This window comes from Lissotriton vulgaris, chromosome 1_1, assembly GCF_964263255.1.
Source record: "Lissotriton vulgaris chromosome 1_1, aLisVul1.2, whole genome shotgun sequence".
Taxonomy (NCBI): Eukaryota; Metazoa; Chordata; class Amphibia; order Caudata; family Salamandridae; genus Lissotriton; species Lissotriton vulgaris.
In genome coordinates, this window is record NC_141685.1 from 1979085575 (window position 1) to 1979104578 (window position 19004).

General features: G+C 44.4%; 1 protein-coding gene across 2 annotated transcripts in view; it reads left to right on the top strand.

The window, feature by feature from the left end:
- The window catches only part of PCLO (piccolo presynaptic cytomatrix protein), a 1259786-nt gene that overhangs the window by 1106947 nt on the left and 133835 nt on the right, over positions 1-19004 (top strand). For both annotated transcript variants that reach the window (XM_086919783.1, XM_086919788.1), the window contains exon 23: positions 4018-4159. In XM_086919783.1, coding sequence (XP_086775909.1) covers positions 4018-4159 — 142 coding nt within the window. The remainder of the gene's footprint in view (positions 1-4017; positions 4160-19004) is intronic.

Sequence of the window (19004 nt, forward strand, 5' to 3'; positions counted from 1 at the left end):
CGCCAAAAATGAACGCAATGTAATAGCAGTATGAGAATGGCGCAACAACGGGAATAACTTTTATTTCTCCTAATTTTTACTTTTTCTATGTGTGCTGCATTTGTAGAACACATAGAACGAGCAACAAGCCATTAATGATTGTTTATGTCCAGGATCGCCTACCTGCACATAAAAGATTCTGCACATAAACAGTCAATCAATAAATAATGGCGATTTGCTACTTTTATGTGTGCTCCAGTACACAGCACACATAGAAGTAACATATTGCCATTATTATATATCCTGCACGTGAACAATCCTTAACAGTATTTTGCTCTTTCTTAACATTAATAGAATTTAAATATCTAACTCTACTTACCACTGACCATGTTTTGGAACTTTGACATGTGGTATTTTTTCAAGGACAGTTATCATCCAAAACTGAAAATGGGGTAAAAATCAGTTGCTTGAAAAAGTAACTGTTTCTAGAAAGAATTGGATATGTTTGAAAACCTCCACGTGCTCTCCCCACACCAGTGGGATAACTGAACGAGTTAACAGACTTGCGTATGAAGGGATGCAAACAGCTTTGGCTTGTGTCTTTAATTAACATTCATGATTATGTAATAAAACTCGTAAAGACATAAATATGTGGAAAATGTATACGTACCACTGTATGTCACGTAGCATACTGTACACCTCTCCCTTTGAAATTCCCGGGAACAGTGTTTAAGTAACAGGGTGGTTATATAAATCCCCAGATGTATGACACAGAAGACGATATAAGGGATGCTTTGTGACTCAGTGAAATGTAAACTGGGGAATCAGTAAAAGTGAGAAAACCTGGATGTTATGGAATATGAATATTTGTAATCTTTAAACCTTGCAAAGTGATTTAGAAGTCAAATTAGGCAGGCTGCACATGTACAGAATGGTGTTTGTTGGAGTTTGTCATGTGATGAAATTCGGTGAATAGGGGCATGCCGTCTTTAGGACAGTGAGACTTGTGCGGTGGCACTGGGTGCTGACCCGGGAGGGGAGCGCTGACCTCAGGGGGGTGCTGTGTTTAGCAATAACTTATGATTGGAGAGAAGAGGGGCACTTTTGCCCTGTGGTAGTGAGAGAATCTGAGGAGGCGGTCTTAGAGTGCAGGGGCGCAAAAAATGATTGTCGCACCGGGTGCCACCAGCTCTAAAGCCGGCCCTGTGCAACCACAGCAAGTACCTACCTGATCATTCTGGTTCCATTTTTTCAAGTGTAAAATGGGAGATTGTAGCCTGGAATTAAATCTTTGAGGGGTTGGAGCAGTGAGTCTAATGCTAAAATTGCAGGGGTGAACAAATTCGTCCAAGAGTACATTGTGGTATATCACGGCATTGATAAGCAGCAGGAGTCAAATCAGGCGCAGTACCTATTACACTCATGGAGGGGATATGTGTAGTAGATGCATTAGACATATCCAGTAGATGCAGGAGACATGCTCCATTTAACGCATCTTATGTTATGTTTTCAAGTTCTTGTGCTAGTCTATTTCCTGTTGCCTTTGACAGATGTACTGGCTTACCATGTGGCAGGTCTTTATTTCTGCGAGCATCCTTAATAAAGCATGTATTCCCTTCTGATGCCTTGCCTTCCTTGTAAGCTGACTTTGCAGCTAAATAAAGGGGGTTGTTTTCTCTGTTCCTTTATATCATTCATGACATATTTAGGAGAGTATAATCATGCTGACGTGTGGTCTAAGAAAAAGGGTTGACCAAATAGAGTTCAGCTCATTCAGTTTATGACTTAAGAACTATACTTTACAATTTAAAGTAGCTTTATAGTTTGGAATGCTCTTACAAAAGCAAATTATGCACCAGATCTGCATCAACAGGAAACTATCTGATTGAGTTAATTATTAGAGATGAGCAATGGGTTGATTGTATTCCCTAATGACCCTTAACGACACTTGCCTAATTTCCATTAATAGCAGGAGCAGCCACTTTCTAATTAGTAACCTTATTTAACTTCAAGAATATATGATCCAAATGGGACTCCATTTATTTGTCACTTTTATGTCACTACTTTTACAGTACGGAAAAGAAACTGCGAAAATACTGTACTTACCATACTTCTATAAGTGTATCATTGTGGTGACAATTCTACTAGTGGCCCTAATGCAAGAAAGAATGCAATAAAGGTTCCTCAGGCCATCGCAGGTTATTAAAAGACAGATATAATCAGGTTGCAGAGGGCCTCTCACATCTGGGCCCCGGTACACCAGTACCCAAATAGGAAACTTTTTTTTTTAAAGCAGCACCGGTGCCTGTAAGGAACAAAGGCTGCTTATAAAACGTCCCCTTTTGGGAATGTAAACACAGGGATGGTGGTCTGCTGTTTCTTGGAGACCACTCATCTCTGTGTTTGTAGCCAGTCACAGGGGTGTTGCAAATAGTATAAATCTTCATCCACAAAGATTTGCCCCTTTGGTAATCATTGACCACTTCTAAAGAGGATTCAGTAACTGATCAGTGGTTTACACCCGCTTTTGCTGTAGTGTTAGCAAACGATTTATACATATGTGTTATATTTGATCTATGTCTCTTTTCCCTGACTGGGATTTCCCTGTGGCTTACATGGTGTGACTGCTGGAATGTTTGGTGACATTGTGGAATGTTGGATGCCTGGCCTGTGTGTGAACTGACAGTGGATGGCAGGCAGGCTGAGCGACAGGGAGGTCACTCCTGGTGGGGTTTTACCTTTACATCTTAAGAACCTAATCTGCAACTCAACGTAAATAAAGCTATCCTATTTATACACCTGGCTCAAGGACTTTTTGTGTATAACAATACCATTGCAACTAGCAATTAGATAGGGCGCCCCTGTCAGATGCCCACCTAATTTCAATTTGGGATGGATCTCAAAACTGATTTTGCGAGTTGTAAAAGGTTTCCTAACATGCGAAATGGATTTATTCAATATAAAGAGAAATGTTGCCATCAAATTTTACGAATCGCAGAGATTGCTGTAGCAAAATGGCTTCGTACCTCAGGCGCTCAGTCCATTGATGTTTTCTGAAAGGATTTAAAATATGTACATTCTAATTTCAGTAAGAACTACAACTGTAACTTCAGAACGATGAAGTGTAGCGTGCCTATGATATTCTATTTTAGGATTTAGGGTATTTTCAGTAAAGTTGGTACCCCTCAAAAAGAAAATACTCTCCCAACAACCTCAGTGTTGACCCTCAATGCTCCATCCCCTTATTTTCTTTACTTGTTTCTCTCGGTTGAGTACTCTGACTCTACTCGAGGGATGGCCTTTCCTCCTGCTATTTATTCTACTGCCATGCCTATTTTTTGGGAAACCTCCAGTATACTATGTTTATATATGATCTTATATATTCCTGGATGTTATTATCTATAACTATAACTAACTTTTGATATTGTGTAACGCGCCCCATTGGCATAGGTAATTCCGTTCTGGGAAGGACATGGCTTTTGTAGTTCGGACTGGACTGTTCCCATGGGGCACAGGGTCAGAGCTGATTTGCATATCGCCATTGTCTAACCCGGGGTGGTGTGGAGTGCAAAAAAACGATGGATTTGGGCCCAGATCTTTGGACTGGGGTGAGTGTGTGACATTGATCCACATTCGGTCCATCACCTGTTTTATTTGCCATTGGCATAGGTGACATTTTCGCACTATACATAATTGCATACATAAATAAAAATAAATAAATGAAAAATTATGTTTCTCATTGTACACCTTTGTTGTCATCCACTACTGCTTGAAGTGCTCTTGACAAATCCGGTTACCTTTGAGGTTAAAGGGAAATGTATTTATGTTTCTCAGCAACTTCGCTTTTCTGTGGAGTGTAACCAGTCACCTTCTCCAAGCAAAACCATTAATGCAATAAAACATGTAGTTATGATGTGTCGTGTCTGTTTATGTAGTCGGATCACCGCTTAGTAATAGTGCAAGTGCCGTCTGTTTTATGTTTTATGGATATCAAACGCACACGTATTAATAACATTATTGTTGTATATCCTTTTGCAGCTTCAAAACCAAATGCCCACAGGGCCACTGACTCATCTGTCGCCACCGCGTCGTCTGCCAATAGCTTTGGTAGCGGATATGGCATAGACAGTGAAGGAAGCAGCACAACTGGAGAGGGCAACCAGTTACCCATCCCAAGAATGTAAGCAGTACTGTTTAAACGCAATGTGCTGGCTGCTCTGTGTATATTCGATGCTCACATTACCGTGGTCTACTTTGCTTTCTCTTGCAACATGATTGATGTAGTAATATATTCACATTGAGATGTAGGTAAGGATACAGGCTCAATACAGGCTTTGGCTGCATAAAGGCTCCCTCTACAGCTCTATCTCCCCAAAACCGCATTTAGGGGGATTAGACTCAGAGGCGGAACTAGAGCCAAATTTCAGGGGGGGGTCGAGGGGGCTAATAAAAATTCCGGGGGGGGGGCTAATTCTTCCAACAATAGACAGGGTGGGAATGCAGGGGCTCTAAGAAGGGGTGAAAAACAGCCTTGTTAACGAGTAAATGGTCTTTTAAAGACCTGTGTGAGGTACTCGGGCAGGGCTGCAATACAACGGGCGACCGACCAGCTAGTCTACAGCGGCTTAAAAACTGTCTGTGTGTGTGTGCCCTGGTAGCTGTCTCAGCCCGGACTGACACACACGACAGGGAGTGACCGGCCGGGGAGGGGGGACGGGGGAGGGTCTGAAGCCCTTTGAGCCCTATAGGCGTTGCGCGCCTGTTTAGACTGTTATCATGGGTTGAACTCTTTGCACAAAGCTCTTAGGGGCAGATTTACAATAACTGGCGCATCCCCAGGGATGCACCAGTTATTGTGCGCCGCAGCTCCGCCACCCAAGGTGCGCCGCATTTAGAATGCGGCGCACCATGGGGCAAAAACAGCACAGATGCGTGACGCATCTGTGCCATAAAGGTGGCGCATTGCTGGAGTTGCGTCGCAAGCGCGACTCAGCTCCAGCAAGGCTCGCGGTGCCCTATCTGTTTAATGCTGCGTCAAGCCTTACGCCTGCTTCAACCAGGCGCAGGGTTTTGACGCAGCATTGGCCTAAAAGTGACTGAGTGAAATCTTGTAGATTTCACTCAGCCACTTTTGCGAGGCGCACCTGCCCCGGAACGCCCACCCTGCGCCGGAACGCCCACATGTGGCGCAGGGCTTTACAACGTGACGCATCTGCCTAGATGCGTCACGTTGTAAATGGGTCGCAAGGATGCGCCACGTTTACGCCGGCGTTGCGTGACGCAAACATGGCGCAAGTCCAACATAAATCTGCCCCTTAGTATATGCCGGCCAGTCAGTGTGATAAGGCTGGCAGGCAGCCAAAGTGGCTGTCCTCATTTCACAAGGCTCTTGCTCTGGTCTGTCTGCATAAAGGCTCAACCCACTACTTCACATCTACACCTCCTGCAAGCTCGGTGCCAAAGTCTGCCATGTAGCCTTAGTCCCCTTGATCTATGTTGTTATTATAACGTTGTTTTGCAGTGAAAATATTACATATTGACTGTTGTGTCCTGTCTTGCATACCTCAGGCTTTGATTGCGTTTATAGTGAGGTAGATGTTGTTCTGGACTGTTGAAGTGGGCTTATGTTGATGTGGGTAAGGGGCAAAGTTGGGACGTTTGATTGTGAATTATGTGTACGACAGGCATGTTTCCAATTTACCAACGCATTTTTCACATAAGATTTTAAGGTCACTCCGAGTGTAAAATGTGTAGAATAAACCTATCTTTTTTCTGGGTTTCCCCAATTTTGTATTTACTCTCAAAATCTGATATTCTGAACTCTAATGTGGCTGAGACCTTCCAATCAGGCCTTATCACAGCACATAGAAATTAATGAAATGACCACTATATAATTACCTATAGTTATATCCATGCCTGAACTATTCAATATAGTATACCTGCAGCTCAGCTGCAGTGTTTAAGAATAGTTGAACCACATTTCTAGCTGCTAATCTGCCGTTAACATTGAATTCCACCATTGGCGTAGATCGTTAGCAAATGTTACTTTGGAGTATGCCCTCAAAATAGATCCAGGGAAGGAAAGAAAAATGTTACACAAGACTTCCAGGTCACAGCAGGGGAATAATATATGCCCATGCAGCACAGAGGGGGCCTCAACCATTCAGGGCCCCTAAAGATTTCAGAGAACCCCCCATTCCACCCAGGGCCAATAAATAACTGTGAGGTATGCAAGTTTCTGGGGCCCCTCTCCAGATTCCGGGAGGGGGGGGGGTCAGGCGGGCAACTAGAGCCAAATTTCGGGAGGGGGCTGAACATTTTTTGGAGGGGGCTAATGCAAACAACCATAGACAGAGTGGCTGTAAGAAGGGGTGAAAACATAACAAAAGCCTAATTTACAAGTAATTGGTCTTAATGGTCTTTTGAAGATCTGTTAAGTACTCGGGTGCGGCTTCCATTCGATCGTCGCCTGCCTGAAAAGCTGTCAACCCCGGGCTGACACACACGACGGGGGCTGGGGCTGAAGCCCCGTGAGCCCAATGGGGTTGCGAGCCTGGGTGGGCATAATTCCCTATTACGCCACTGGATCACACTTGTTTGTGAGTGGCCTGTAGCACATACTGTTTTTTATGTTGGGAATTGTTTACAGGCTATCAGAGCAAAAATGTCACAAATGGGGGCGAGTGTAGGAGCGGGCATGGTGTGCAGATCCTTTTAATCCTCAATGGTAGTGACTGGCCTCGTTAAAGTGGAGTTTAAGGAAGATGATTGATCAATGCAGAGAAGGAATGATTCCATTGTTTATATCTAGATGGTGGTATAATTAATAGGTTACAGTCGCCAAAAGGGTTATTCCACTGAGAAATATAATTTGTATCAACTGTAGTTACAGTGCTGGAAGGTTGAGAGAACCACCTGCCTCTCTAAAAATTGTTTTACAAAAGGGGGTGGTGATGAACAGAGTGTCTGAATTGAGCAGACCACTCTTACCCAGTCCAAAGATCAGGGCTTGATCCATCACCGTTATTTATCTCACTGCCCCATCCCAGCTCAGAACCTGGCTATATGCAAATCAGTCTGTCCCTGGCCCAGTGCATCATGGGAACAGGGCAGACTAAACTACCAAGCCAATTCTTTACCAGAAAGGAGACAAGCTACCGGGGACCGGTTTCTGGCATTTCAGCCTCTTCGGCCCGGCTTGCTTGAATCCTGATGGAGCAGTGAGAAAGGGACTCATGTCTGAGTATACCCTGCCACACCTATAGTGGCCAAAATCGATTTACAAAAGGGGGTGGTTCTGAAACTGGGATGGTGCAGTGAGCTAAAAAACGGTGTTGGATCTAGCCCTGATCTCTTGACTGGGTGAGAGTATTCTGTTTAATTCAGAGACTCTGTCCCTCACCACCCCTTGTTGTAAATATTTTTGTCCACCCTAAGCGTGGAAGGGTATGCTCAGATGTGAGTCCCTTGCTCATTGCACCATCAGGATTCAAGCAAGCCGGGCCGAAGAGGCTGAAATGCCAGAAACCGGTCCCCGGTAGCTTGTTTCCTTCCCAGTGTAAGAATTGGCTTTTGTAGTTTGGTTTGCCCTGTTCCCATCATGCACTGGGACAGGAACAGACTAATTTGCATACAGCCAGGTTCTGAAACTGGGATGGTGCAGTGAGCTAAAAAACGGTGTTGGATCTAGCCCTGATCTCTTGACTGGGTGAGAGTATTCTGTTTAATTCAGAGACTCTGTCCCTCACCACCCCTTGTTGTAAATATTTTTGTCCACCCTAAGCGTGGAAGGGTATGCTCAGATGTGAGTCCCTTGCTCATTGCACCATCAGGATTCAAGCAAGCCGGGCCGAAGAGGCTGAAATGCCAGAAACCGGTCCCCGGTAGCTTGTTTCCTTCCCAGTGTAAGAATTGGCTTTTGTAGTTTGGTTTGCCCTGTTCCCATCATGCACTGGGACAGGAACAGACTAATTTGCATACAGCCAGGTTCTGAAACTGGGATGGTGCAGTGAGCTAAAAAACGGTGTTGGATCTAGCCCTGATCTCTTGACTGGGTGAGAGTATTCTGTTTAATTCAGAGACTCTGTCCCTCACCACCCCTTGTTGTAAATATTTTTGTCCACCCTAAGCGTGGAAGGGTATGCTCAGATGTGAGTCCCTTGCTCATTGCACCATCAGGATTCAAGCAAGCCGGGCCGAAGAGGCTGAAATGCCAGAAACCGGTCCCCGGTAGCTTGTTTCCTTCCCAGTGTAAGAATTGGCTTTTGTAGTTTGGTTTGCCCTGTTCCCATCATGCACTGGGACAGGAACAGACTAATTTGCATACAGCCAGGTTCTGAAACTGGGATGGTGCAGTGAGCTAAAAAACGGTGTTGGATCTAGCCCTGATCTCTTGACTGGGTGAGAGTATTCTGTTTAATTCAGAGACTCTGTCCCTCACCACCCCTTGTTGTAAATATTTTTGTCCACCCTAAGCGTGGAAGGGTATGCTCAGATGTGAGTCCCTTGCTCATTGCACCATCAGGATTCAAGCAAGCCGGGCCGAAGAGGCTGAAATGCCAGAAACCGGTCCCCGGTAGCTTGTTTCCTTCCCAGTGTAAGAATTGGCTTTTGTAGTTTGGTTTGCCCTGTTCCCATCATGCACTGGGACAGGAACAGACTAATTTGCATACAGCCAGGTTCTGAAACTGGGATGGTGCAGTGAGCTAAAAAACGGTGTTGGATCTAGCCCTGATCTCTTGACTGGGTGAGAGTATTCTGTTTAATTCAGAGACTCTGTCCCTCACCACCCCTTGTTGTAAATATTTTTGTCCACCCTAAGCGTGGAAGGGTATGCTCAGATGTGAGTCCCTTGCTCATTGCACCATCAGGATTCAAGCAAGCCGGGCCGAAGAGGCTGAAATGCCAGAAACCGGTCCCCGGTAGCTTGTTTCCTTCCCAGTGTAAGAATTGGCTTTTGTAGTTTGGTTTGCCCTGTTCCCATCATGCACTGGGACAGGAACAGACTAATTTGCATACAGCCAGGTTCTGAAACTGGGATGGTGCAGTGAGCTAAAAAACGGTGTTGGATCTAGCCCTGATCTCTTGACTGGGTGAGAGTATTCTGTTTAATTCAGAGACTCTGTCCCTCACCACCCCTTGTTGTAAATATTTTTGTCCACCCTAAGCGTGGAAGGGTATGCTCAGATGTGAGTCCCTTGCTCATTGCACCATCAGGATTCAAGCAAGCCGGGCCGAAGAGGCTGAAATGCCAGAAACCGGTCCCCGGTAGCTTGTTTCCTTCCCAGTGTAAGAATTGGCTTTTGTAGTTTGGTTTGCCCTGTTCCCATCATGCACTGGGACAGGAACAGACTAATTTGCATACAGCCAGGTTCTGAAACTGGGATGGTGCAGTGAGCTAAAAAACGGTGTTGGATCTAGCCCTGATCTCTTGACTGGGTGAGAGTATTCTGTTTAATTCAGAGACTCTGTCCCTCACCACCCCTTGTTGTAAATATTTTTGTCCACCCTAAGCGTGGAAGGGTATGCTCAGATGTGAGTCCCTTGCTCATTGCACCATCAGGATTCAAGCAAGCCGGGCCGAAGAGGCTGAAATGCCAGAAACCGGTCCCCGGTAGCTTGTTTCCTTCCCAGTGTAAGAATTGGCTTTTGTAGTTTGGTTTGCCCTGTTCCCATCATGCACTGGGACAGGAACAGACTAATTTGCATACAGCCAGGTTCTGAAACTGGGATGGTGCAGTGAGCTAAAAAACGGTGTTGGATCTAGCCCTGATCTCTTGACTGGGTGAGAGTATTCTGTTTAATTCAGAGACTCTGTCCCTCACCACCCCTTGTTGTAAATATTTTTGTCCACCCTAAGCGTGGAAGGGTATGCTCAGATGTGAGTCCCTTGCTCATTGCACCATCAGGATTCAAGCAAGCCGGGCCGAAGAGGCTGAAATGCCAGAAACCGGTCCCCGGTAGCTTGTTTCCTTCCCAGTGTAAGAATTGGCTTTTGTAGTTTGGTTTGCCCTGTTCCCATCATGCACTGGGACAGGAACAGACTAATTTGCATACAGCCAGGTTCTGAAACTGGTATGGTGCAGTGAGCTAAAAAACGGTGTTGGATCTAGCCCTGATCTCTTGACTGGGTGAGAGTATTCTGTTTAATTCAGAGACTCTGTCCCTCACCACCCCTTGTTGTAAATATTTTTGTCCACCCTAAGCGTGGAAGGGTATGCTCAGATGTGAGTCCCTTGCTCATTGCACCATCAGGATTCAAGCAAGCCGGGCCGAAGAGGCTGAAATGCCAGAAACCGGTCCCCGGTAGCTTGTTTCCTTCCCAGTGTAAGAATTGGCTTTTGTAGTTTGGTTTGCCCTGTTCCCATCATGCACTGGGACAGGAACAGACTAATTTGCCTACAGCCAGGTTCTGAAACTGGGATGGTGCAGTGAGCTAAAAAACGGTGTTGGATCTAGCCCTGATCTCTTGACTGGGTGAGAGTATTCTGTTTAATTCAGAGACTCTGTCCCTCACCACCCCTTGTTGTAAATATTTTTGTCCACCCTAAGCGTGGAAGGGTATGCTCAGATGTGAGTCCCTTGCTCATTGCACCATCAGGATTCAAGCAAGCCGGGCCGAAGAGGCTGAAATGCCAGAAACCGGTCCCCGGTAGCTTGTTTCCTTCCCAGTGTAAGAATTGGCTTTTGTAGTTTGGTTTGCCCTGTTCCCATCATGCACTGGGACAGGAACAGACTAATTTGCATACAGCCAGGTTCTGAAACTGGGATGGTGCAGTGAGCTAAAAAACGGTGTTGGATCTAGCCCTGATCTCTTGACTGGGTGAGAGTATTCTGTTTAATTCAGAGACTCTGTCCCTCACCACCCCTTGTTGTAAATATCTCTAAAAATTGTGGCCTAAGCAACAAGAGAACATACTATGAATTTCCCAGCACACGTGATGTATAAGCAACAACAATTTCAGGTGTTATTCACATGTAATTAGAACAAAACAATGGATCCAAGTTATTTCTTTGGCCTTTCATTCCTTCTTCAAGCTTTAGTTAGTGAACTGTTCCCAAGCCAACTCATGTTTGGTCGCCTCTGTAGGGTTGTACATGCAACTTTTTCAAGGTAAGGTAAAGATATGATATACAGTCACTATTTTGCTCCCATCACTTTTAAAAACAAAAAGTCACAAAGTTATTCCTATGGAACATATTCCACTGTGATAGTATCAATTTTGTATATTCAAATATCACTCTCTGTGTTGGTACATGCAATAGAGTGCAAACGTGATGACATAACCACACACAGTAGAGAGAATAAAATTGTAAAGTCTGAGGGTGCTCCATTGCTGGGCACCTGATAATGATAACCACATGACGAAGAGGAGGGCAGAATTATACATTTTTATAGAAATGTCTAAAATATTTAAACTACTAGTATTTAAAGATAAACATTTCTTTCCGGTTGAAAGTAGCACTTTGCTAGAAATTTGTGTGAGCATACTTTAAATTGGAATGCATCTGGTTTGAGGGCCTCTTTGTAGGGTAAGAGGAACAATATTGTGTGCGTAGAATTAAATGATTTGTCCACAGTACAACGTGGGACCTCTATGATTTATAAACAAGTTACTATTAACATAAAAAAAACAGAAAATGCCATTGAATCTCAATTACAAGCTTCAGTTTCATATTTCCTATTCTCATTTAGGTATGTGCATCCAGACGTACTTTTTCTCCCCCACTACATCCTCTTACAAAAAGTGTACTTTGCATTATTTCACACAGTGATAATTATACTTCCTTTGCAGGAACATGATGACGGGGCGTTCAGTGAACCCACCAGCAACCAATTACAGTGTTTTGCTCCACTAAAAATGTATTTATTTATTTATTATTTATTTATTTGAAAGTTTTATAGAGTGCGTACCGGATCCTTGCGGATATCAGCGCGCTTTACAAGCAATGAAATTTATACAAAAACAGTACACAATAACAGTACATATCAAGCAGTAGGCAATATAAAACATAATACAGCAGTACACAGTAAAGAAATACAGATATGTGTGGATATAGTGTGCATAAATAAAACAGACCAGGGAGGTAAGATCAAAAGCTGAATCCTAAGTTGAGCTAAATCTTGTCTTTGATACAGAGAAAGGTGCGGGCCGAGAGAGCCAACGTGCCATGTAGATTGTCTGTTTGCATCTATGTAGGTCGTGAATGTCAGAGAGGCTCATGTGAATTTTTCCATGAGAATCACCTTTACTTCCTTTTTGAACAGTGCAGTAGATGTGGTAAGTCTGGTTTCAGGGGGTAGTGCATTCCAAATTCTAGGAGCCATCCCTGAGAAGGAGCGTTTGTAAGTTTTCGCCTTCATAAATCTGTGTGGTTTCAGTAATAGGCTTTCAGCACTTCTAGTGGATCTCTTGCCTCCCGAGATAGTTTCTGAGAGAGATAGCTGGGTGCTTTATAGTGAATGGCTTTGTGTGTCAAGCATGCTATTTTTAGGTGAATTCTGGCTTCCCATAGTAGCCAGTTCAATGCTTTTAGGTCGGGGGAGATGTGGGACCTTTTTTTGAGCCCGTGATGAGCCTGGCTGCAGCGTTGATGGTGGCTCTTAGAGGTGCTGTTGTAGCTTTGGGGAGACCGCAAAGAGACACTCTTCCGTATTCGATCCTGGGGATAACTAGAGCTTGAACTGCCATTTTGAAGTCGTTTTTTGGTAGAAAGGGTTTGAGTTTCCTTAGAATATTAATCTGGAAATTTTCCCCTTTTGTTGCGTTGGGAATGTGTTTATGCAGTTTGAGGTTGCCATCAAGGGTTATACCCAGAGATTTAGCTGAGTCAATGATTGTTGGTTGCACGTTGAATGCCGTGATGTGTTTGAACCAGTCCTGGAGGAGGGGGATTTTGAGGGTGGAGCTATAAGTAGGAATTCAGTTTTGAGTGCGTTAAGTTTGAGGTGGTTCTCAGTTAGCCATGTTTGGGTGTTCAACAGTGTTTGATTGAGTAGTATGACATCTTCAGGAGTATGAATCTTCAGATAGAGTTGTGTATCATCTGCGTACATGTGAAATTGGACGTTGGATGCTTGCAACAAGACAGTAAGAGGTTCCATGAATAGATTGAACAGTGTGGGAGATAGAGCGGACCCTTGTGGGACTCCAAGAGTTACTGGAACTGGTTTGGAGAAGGAGTTATTGACCTTGAATTTTTGGTTCCGGTTTTGAAGAAAGGAGGTAAACCAATTGAGTACTGACCCTGATAGACCCATTCTGAGGTTCAGTAGTTTAGTCAGGTTCTCATGTTTGACCGTATCGACGGCAGAGGAGAGATCTAGCAAGATGAGTAGGCATGATCCATTTTGGTAGAGTATTTGTAGCTCATCATCGATAATGTGAGTCATGGCTACTTTGGTGCTATGCCCTGCTCTAAAGCCAGATTGGTGATTGTCAAGGAGGTTGAAGAGGTCAATATGTTTTGTCAATTGTTGGAGGACTCATTTTTCCAAGAGTTTGGCTAGGGTAGGGCTGTTCGAAATAGGCCGATAGTTGTTAAGATCCATCGGGTCAGCTGTGTTTTTTTTTAGGATGGGTGTGACTTGCCCTATTTTGAGGACGTCAGGGATGCACCCTTGATGTAGAGAGCTGTTGATGATCTTGGTCCAGAGCGGCAGGATCAGAGGGGTTAGATCTTTAACTGCGGTAGCTGGGAGAGGATCGGTGGTATGATTGGCTGGCTTGCGGGTGCTCAGAATCTTGCCTACAGCTTCTTCAGTGTATGAGTCGAAGGAAGACCATGCTGCATCATTTTTTAGTTGAAGTGTTGAGGTTGTTTGTTGTGGCGGAGTTGGAGATAGATAAGAGGGAGGTATTGCTATAGGAGGGTAAGACTGTAGGACTGTGAGGTCATTGAGGAGATCCCTCTTGATGTTTTCTGTTTTGGTGTTAAAGAAAGCAGAGAATTCTTCACAAGTGGGTTGGGTGCCTGAGGTATCTTGTAGTTGTTTAGGTTTGTCTCTAGATTGTGATTTGATTAAATCAAACAGTTTTTTGGGTCTATTTCTTGCCTGATCTAGTTGGTGAGAGACAAATTCGGCTTTAGTGCGTTTCATCTTTCTGTAATAGTCTTTTCTCTTCCTTCTTAGAGTTTTCAGGTGTTTGGCGGAAGGGACTGATCTCCAGAGACGTTCTGAGGTTCTAAGAGAGCGTCTGTCATCGTTCAGCTGGTCATTGAACCAGGGTTTAGAGTTTTTAGGGGGCACTCTCTTTAGTTGTAGAGGAGCGGCTTCATTGATAACCGTAGTCATTGTGTTCAGATAATGATTGGTGAGGTCATTTACGGAGTAGAGGTCCTCCGGAGGCACGAGTAGTTTATGTGAGTGAATGGGCAAGGTGTTGGGCTTGAGTTTTTTCAAGTCTCTTTTCCAAATTATTGGTTTAGCAGATTTGCTGCAGTAAGTTTCACTGTTTCTCTGATGAAGAAAGTAATGATGTGGTGGTCTGACCAATCACAGGGGAGGATTGAGTCAAGCTGGATGGAATTGTTTTTGGAAATTATTAAGTCCAGGATTGCACCTTTTTTGTGAGTGGGACTGTTGCAGATTTGGGCGAGGTCAAGCGTGCCGATGAAGTTTTTTTTTAGACTGTTGACCATTGGATCATCATTATCATTTCAGAGGAGATTGAAGTCACCTAAAAATATTTGGGTGTTTTGACGTCCGATGTTTGTTGTGATCATTTCCATGAAGTGTTCGATGAAAGTCAGGTTATCACGCGGCAGATGATACATGGTGTTAAGAGAGCAAACTGGCGTCCCATTACTGGTGATGTCGATGCACATGTATTCACAAGAGGAGAAAGTGGGGGATATTCCTCTAATTACTGATAGGTTTGAGGTAATATAAATTTTATGGTCATGTTGTGTTCCCTAGCGAGTACCCCACCGACTCCATGTACGAGTTAAAAGTGCATGTAACTTCCCTCCTGTACCAGCTATGAAGACGCAAATACATTTGCGTCCAACGTTAACTTGTCCTCTTTCAGACCCACCATGAATGGGTTTGATGGTCCGTTCCTAAGTATGCTATGCCAACGTCTTTTTGAAGTGTACTCCTACGTTTTTCAGCCTGGCTGAAAGTAGGCCCTGAATCTCTGCCACCGAGCCTCTTCTCTGGCTTCTGACTGCGAGGGCCTCTGCCCAAGCAGCCCCCATACCCGTGAACTCTGACTTACTTCTAGCGCGGCCCTCCGTGCTCAGCTCAGCCTGCTGCCTGCCAAGATTGACTATAACCTTCGAGTTATCTGTTTTCCTCCCCGAAGATACATTCCAGCCTGCTAGCTTCAGTAAACATCCTTCCTCAGCTACAGGGCTAAAGGGCCGACCTGTCTTTATGCAAGTAATTCATAGCCTCTGTTGCCATGCTTCCATGGAAGGCCCCATGCCCCCACGCTTCTCATACAGACACTCAGGCGCTTATACACGCACTCACAGCAAGTATAGAATAGCTTCTGCTCTAGAGACCTTTCTGCCCAGATAGCTTAGTTCCTAAACATCAGATATCAGATATGATAGAAGCACAAGTTGATCTGACATGCCAGACTTCTGTCTCTTTCCGTCAGTGTAAATGTCAAGTCCCCTGCACCCCGTCTATCACACGTCATGCAGCTGCGCGCGCATCCAAGCTTCCGATTTCTGCTGACATTGCAACATTCTGTTAGCACCACCCCTTGGTGCCACCCACTTGCGTCACCTATCAGTGACGTTTCTAGCACACACCCTAGTTCACGCCTAGTTTACGCCTCTTGATGATGTACTAGCACCACGTGTATACTGTTATCTTGTCTTCTCTCAGCTGTTACGCCTCTTACATTGAACATTATGATGTAAATCAAGTATATAAGCTATGTATTGTCAATAAACGACAGCGCGCTCATCTATCCCTTCTGACATCCTGTGTGGTGGTCAGAACATGATATCCTGATTCCTTTATGAGGAATAAAACCCTTAGAAACTCTTACACCACGGACTCTGTTTTCCTTCATTTCGATTGAGTTATTATTGATTAAGTACTTACCTGCATAGAAATTAAGAGAGTAAATTAATTATTTACATCATTTTGGCGCCCGAATAGGGACCCCTCCCCCACCTCACGCGCCGGAAGGTGCGTTGCAATCCGTGTCCCCTGCCATCAGTTAGACGGACCACACGTGTACTGGCAGGATTTCCTGCATCCCCCTCTGACACACGGAGGTGACGAAGACTGCGATCAGTGCCCAGACGAGGCGGTGAGGAGTGCGGAGGATCCCGACCAGAGCCCAGCCGAAGGAAGCAAGGTCCGAGGTGTGAAGAGGCCCACCAGTTTTCCGAAGTTTTCCGAAGTTTTCCGAAGTTTTCCGAAGTTCCGAGTCGAGTCCAGTCGAGTTTTCCGAGGCCTTCTGTTTTCCGTGCTTCCCGGTGAGTACCATTGCTGGGTCGTATCTAGACGGGTTTGGGTACGCAAGTCCGGTCTGCACTGTTTTTAGGCAGTGTATCTGTACTGTTTAGCAGTATATAAAGTATTCCGAATTTCTGCACTGTTACAGCAGTGTATCTGTATCGTTGAGCGGTACATTCAGAGTAGGGGGGAAGTTAGCTATGTCTTTAAATGTTTCATGTGATTAATGTCGTGGTATGAATGTGATTGTTTTTGTGCATTATTGTGTTTTTGTTTAAATAGTTACAGGCGAAATTAAGTATTAAGGATCAAGCATTTCAGTATCAAGTAGGCACAATGCCGTTTTTTAACAAATTAAAGCAGATAGGAACTAGGAAAGGGATGTTAGAGGAAGAGATTCCAATCCCCCCTAGGGACACTCCAGGTAATTTCATGTATAATAAGCATGGCATAGACGCCATCTTGTATCTAGAGTTATGGACAGATTATACCAAGCACCTAGAGGAAAGATACCGATGGCCAGTTAACGGAACATGGGATGCCGAGTGCATCATAAAGGTGGAAGAAATATTACGGAAAAAGAAAGCTAGACAATCTCAGAAAGACGCCATAGAATTTTGGCGTAAGGAATCACGTAAGCGTGCTGATAGAGCACTCCGTAGAGAAGACCGGCTTAAAGAATCAGAAAAGGCCCAAGAAAACGAATTAGTTACTGAGGGAATTCGAGTAAAAGTAGAACAAATAGATCGTATCCAAAATGGCAAAGTGAACAACATGTATCTTTTGGCCGATGGTACCCCTGACGCCATTTCAGAAATACCGAAAAATTTGCCGTCACCATTAGTTCCAACTAAAGTAATGCATAAGACTACTAAAGACATATTCCTAAATTCATATCTCGAAGATGTAGCGCCAGCTTACACCAATCTGCCTGTTCGTGCCCTGCCTACTGACAGGGCCGGGGGTGGTACTGCCCCCCAAGATCACGCTCAGCCGACACCGAAAAAGACTAGTTCCGTTCCGCCAGCTCCGCCACTTCCCTCACCTAAAACTGATTTGCCGAAACCACTTCAATCAGATCCTACTAAAAGACAAATTCAGATACTGACTACACACAGAGATAATGCCCAAGTTTCCGCTTCAGGAGGTGCGACCGCGGGTCTCCAGACCCCGCCACCGACTCACAGATTAAATCTCAGAGGTATGCAGAGTCCTCTTACGCACAGATCCCCCCGTTCTTCTAATTCATCCCGTCTTGATGCACTAAAAGAAAATATGTCAGTTTGTAGATATGATCCAGAACCTGGACAGGACGACTTAATGATATTAGCGTCTTTACGGTTAAGATCTGCTACTGATAGTTTGTTATGTTATGCAGGAATGAAGGAGCGCCTAGATAGAATATATGAGTTCGTTCAAACGGGAAAGGACCCCGACAGTATTAAGGATGCCCTGGAGAAACAGAAAGTTAACATGCAAGCACTGATACTACGATTTTTCATAAATTGTCTAATAAGAGAACGAGACAGGCCCGGAACAGATCAGAGTGAATTAGATGCATTGAACAAGTGGGGTCAAAATATAGCTGATGGAAAACATGACAGACAAAATTGCATAGAGGCCATGTATAAAAAGATTAAGAAAGCAGTGATAGCAGTACACGAGAAAGAGAAAGAAAAGGCTCCCTCCGAGGAGGAAGAAGAATCTGAAGAACTAGAACCGACTACAAGCACTATAGCATATGTAGGTAAGGGAACTTATCTTAGGAAGGGTATCCGTCCAGAAAGCAAGAGAGTTTTCTTCTCTGCCTTAACGAATCCGAATTCTGCTGAACATCAGTTCCAGGAAACTGATAAACGGCTTCGAGATCGAGTTGGGTACCATGTACTCAATTCTATGGATGAACAAGAATTAGCCCGATCAGCGGTGTCATGGGCCGAAAATGCAGACATATATAATGATGACACCGTAGCACAGACATTTCTGAACCTCTCCCCCGACGAACAGAAATTAGCAGGGGTATATATGATTCAGCACCTTCTCATTAAGTACAGAAAACATTATTCCGATCCAGGTCCCTTACATGAGACACTAGAAGCACTACTGATGGATAGATGGAGAGGCCTAAGCACTAAATTAGTTCAAATAATTCTAGAACAACGACGCAGATATGATACCTTTGTAAGTCCTGAATATGTCCCCGCCCCACCTCCAGAAAGGAAAATGTACCATATGCAGTGCGGGGGTGGTATTGAAAGTCAGAACCCCTTACGAGAAGTACACCCTGTTATGGGTGAGGACAAGGTTTTGAAACGCGTGTATGTGCACACGCCTCTGACTAAATTAGAACTGTTAGAAATGAAGAAATTAGTACCATGCCATGATAAAGACCCTGCAGGTTTCCATAGAGAGCTTAAAGACATGTTATTAATGGGGGACTACACATATGATGATATCATGAAAATGTTGAAAGTATTATTGCCTACGGGTATATTCGAGAAATTAAAGGAAAAGGAATGGGAGGTGGGAGACACAAAGATTGCCTGGGCAGAAATAGAAGACGAAGAGAAAAAACGGGTTCCAGGGTTAGGCCTTGGGGACA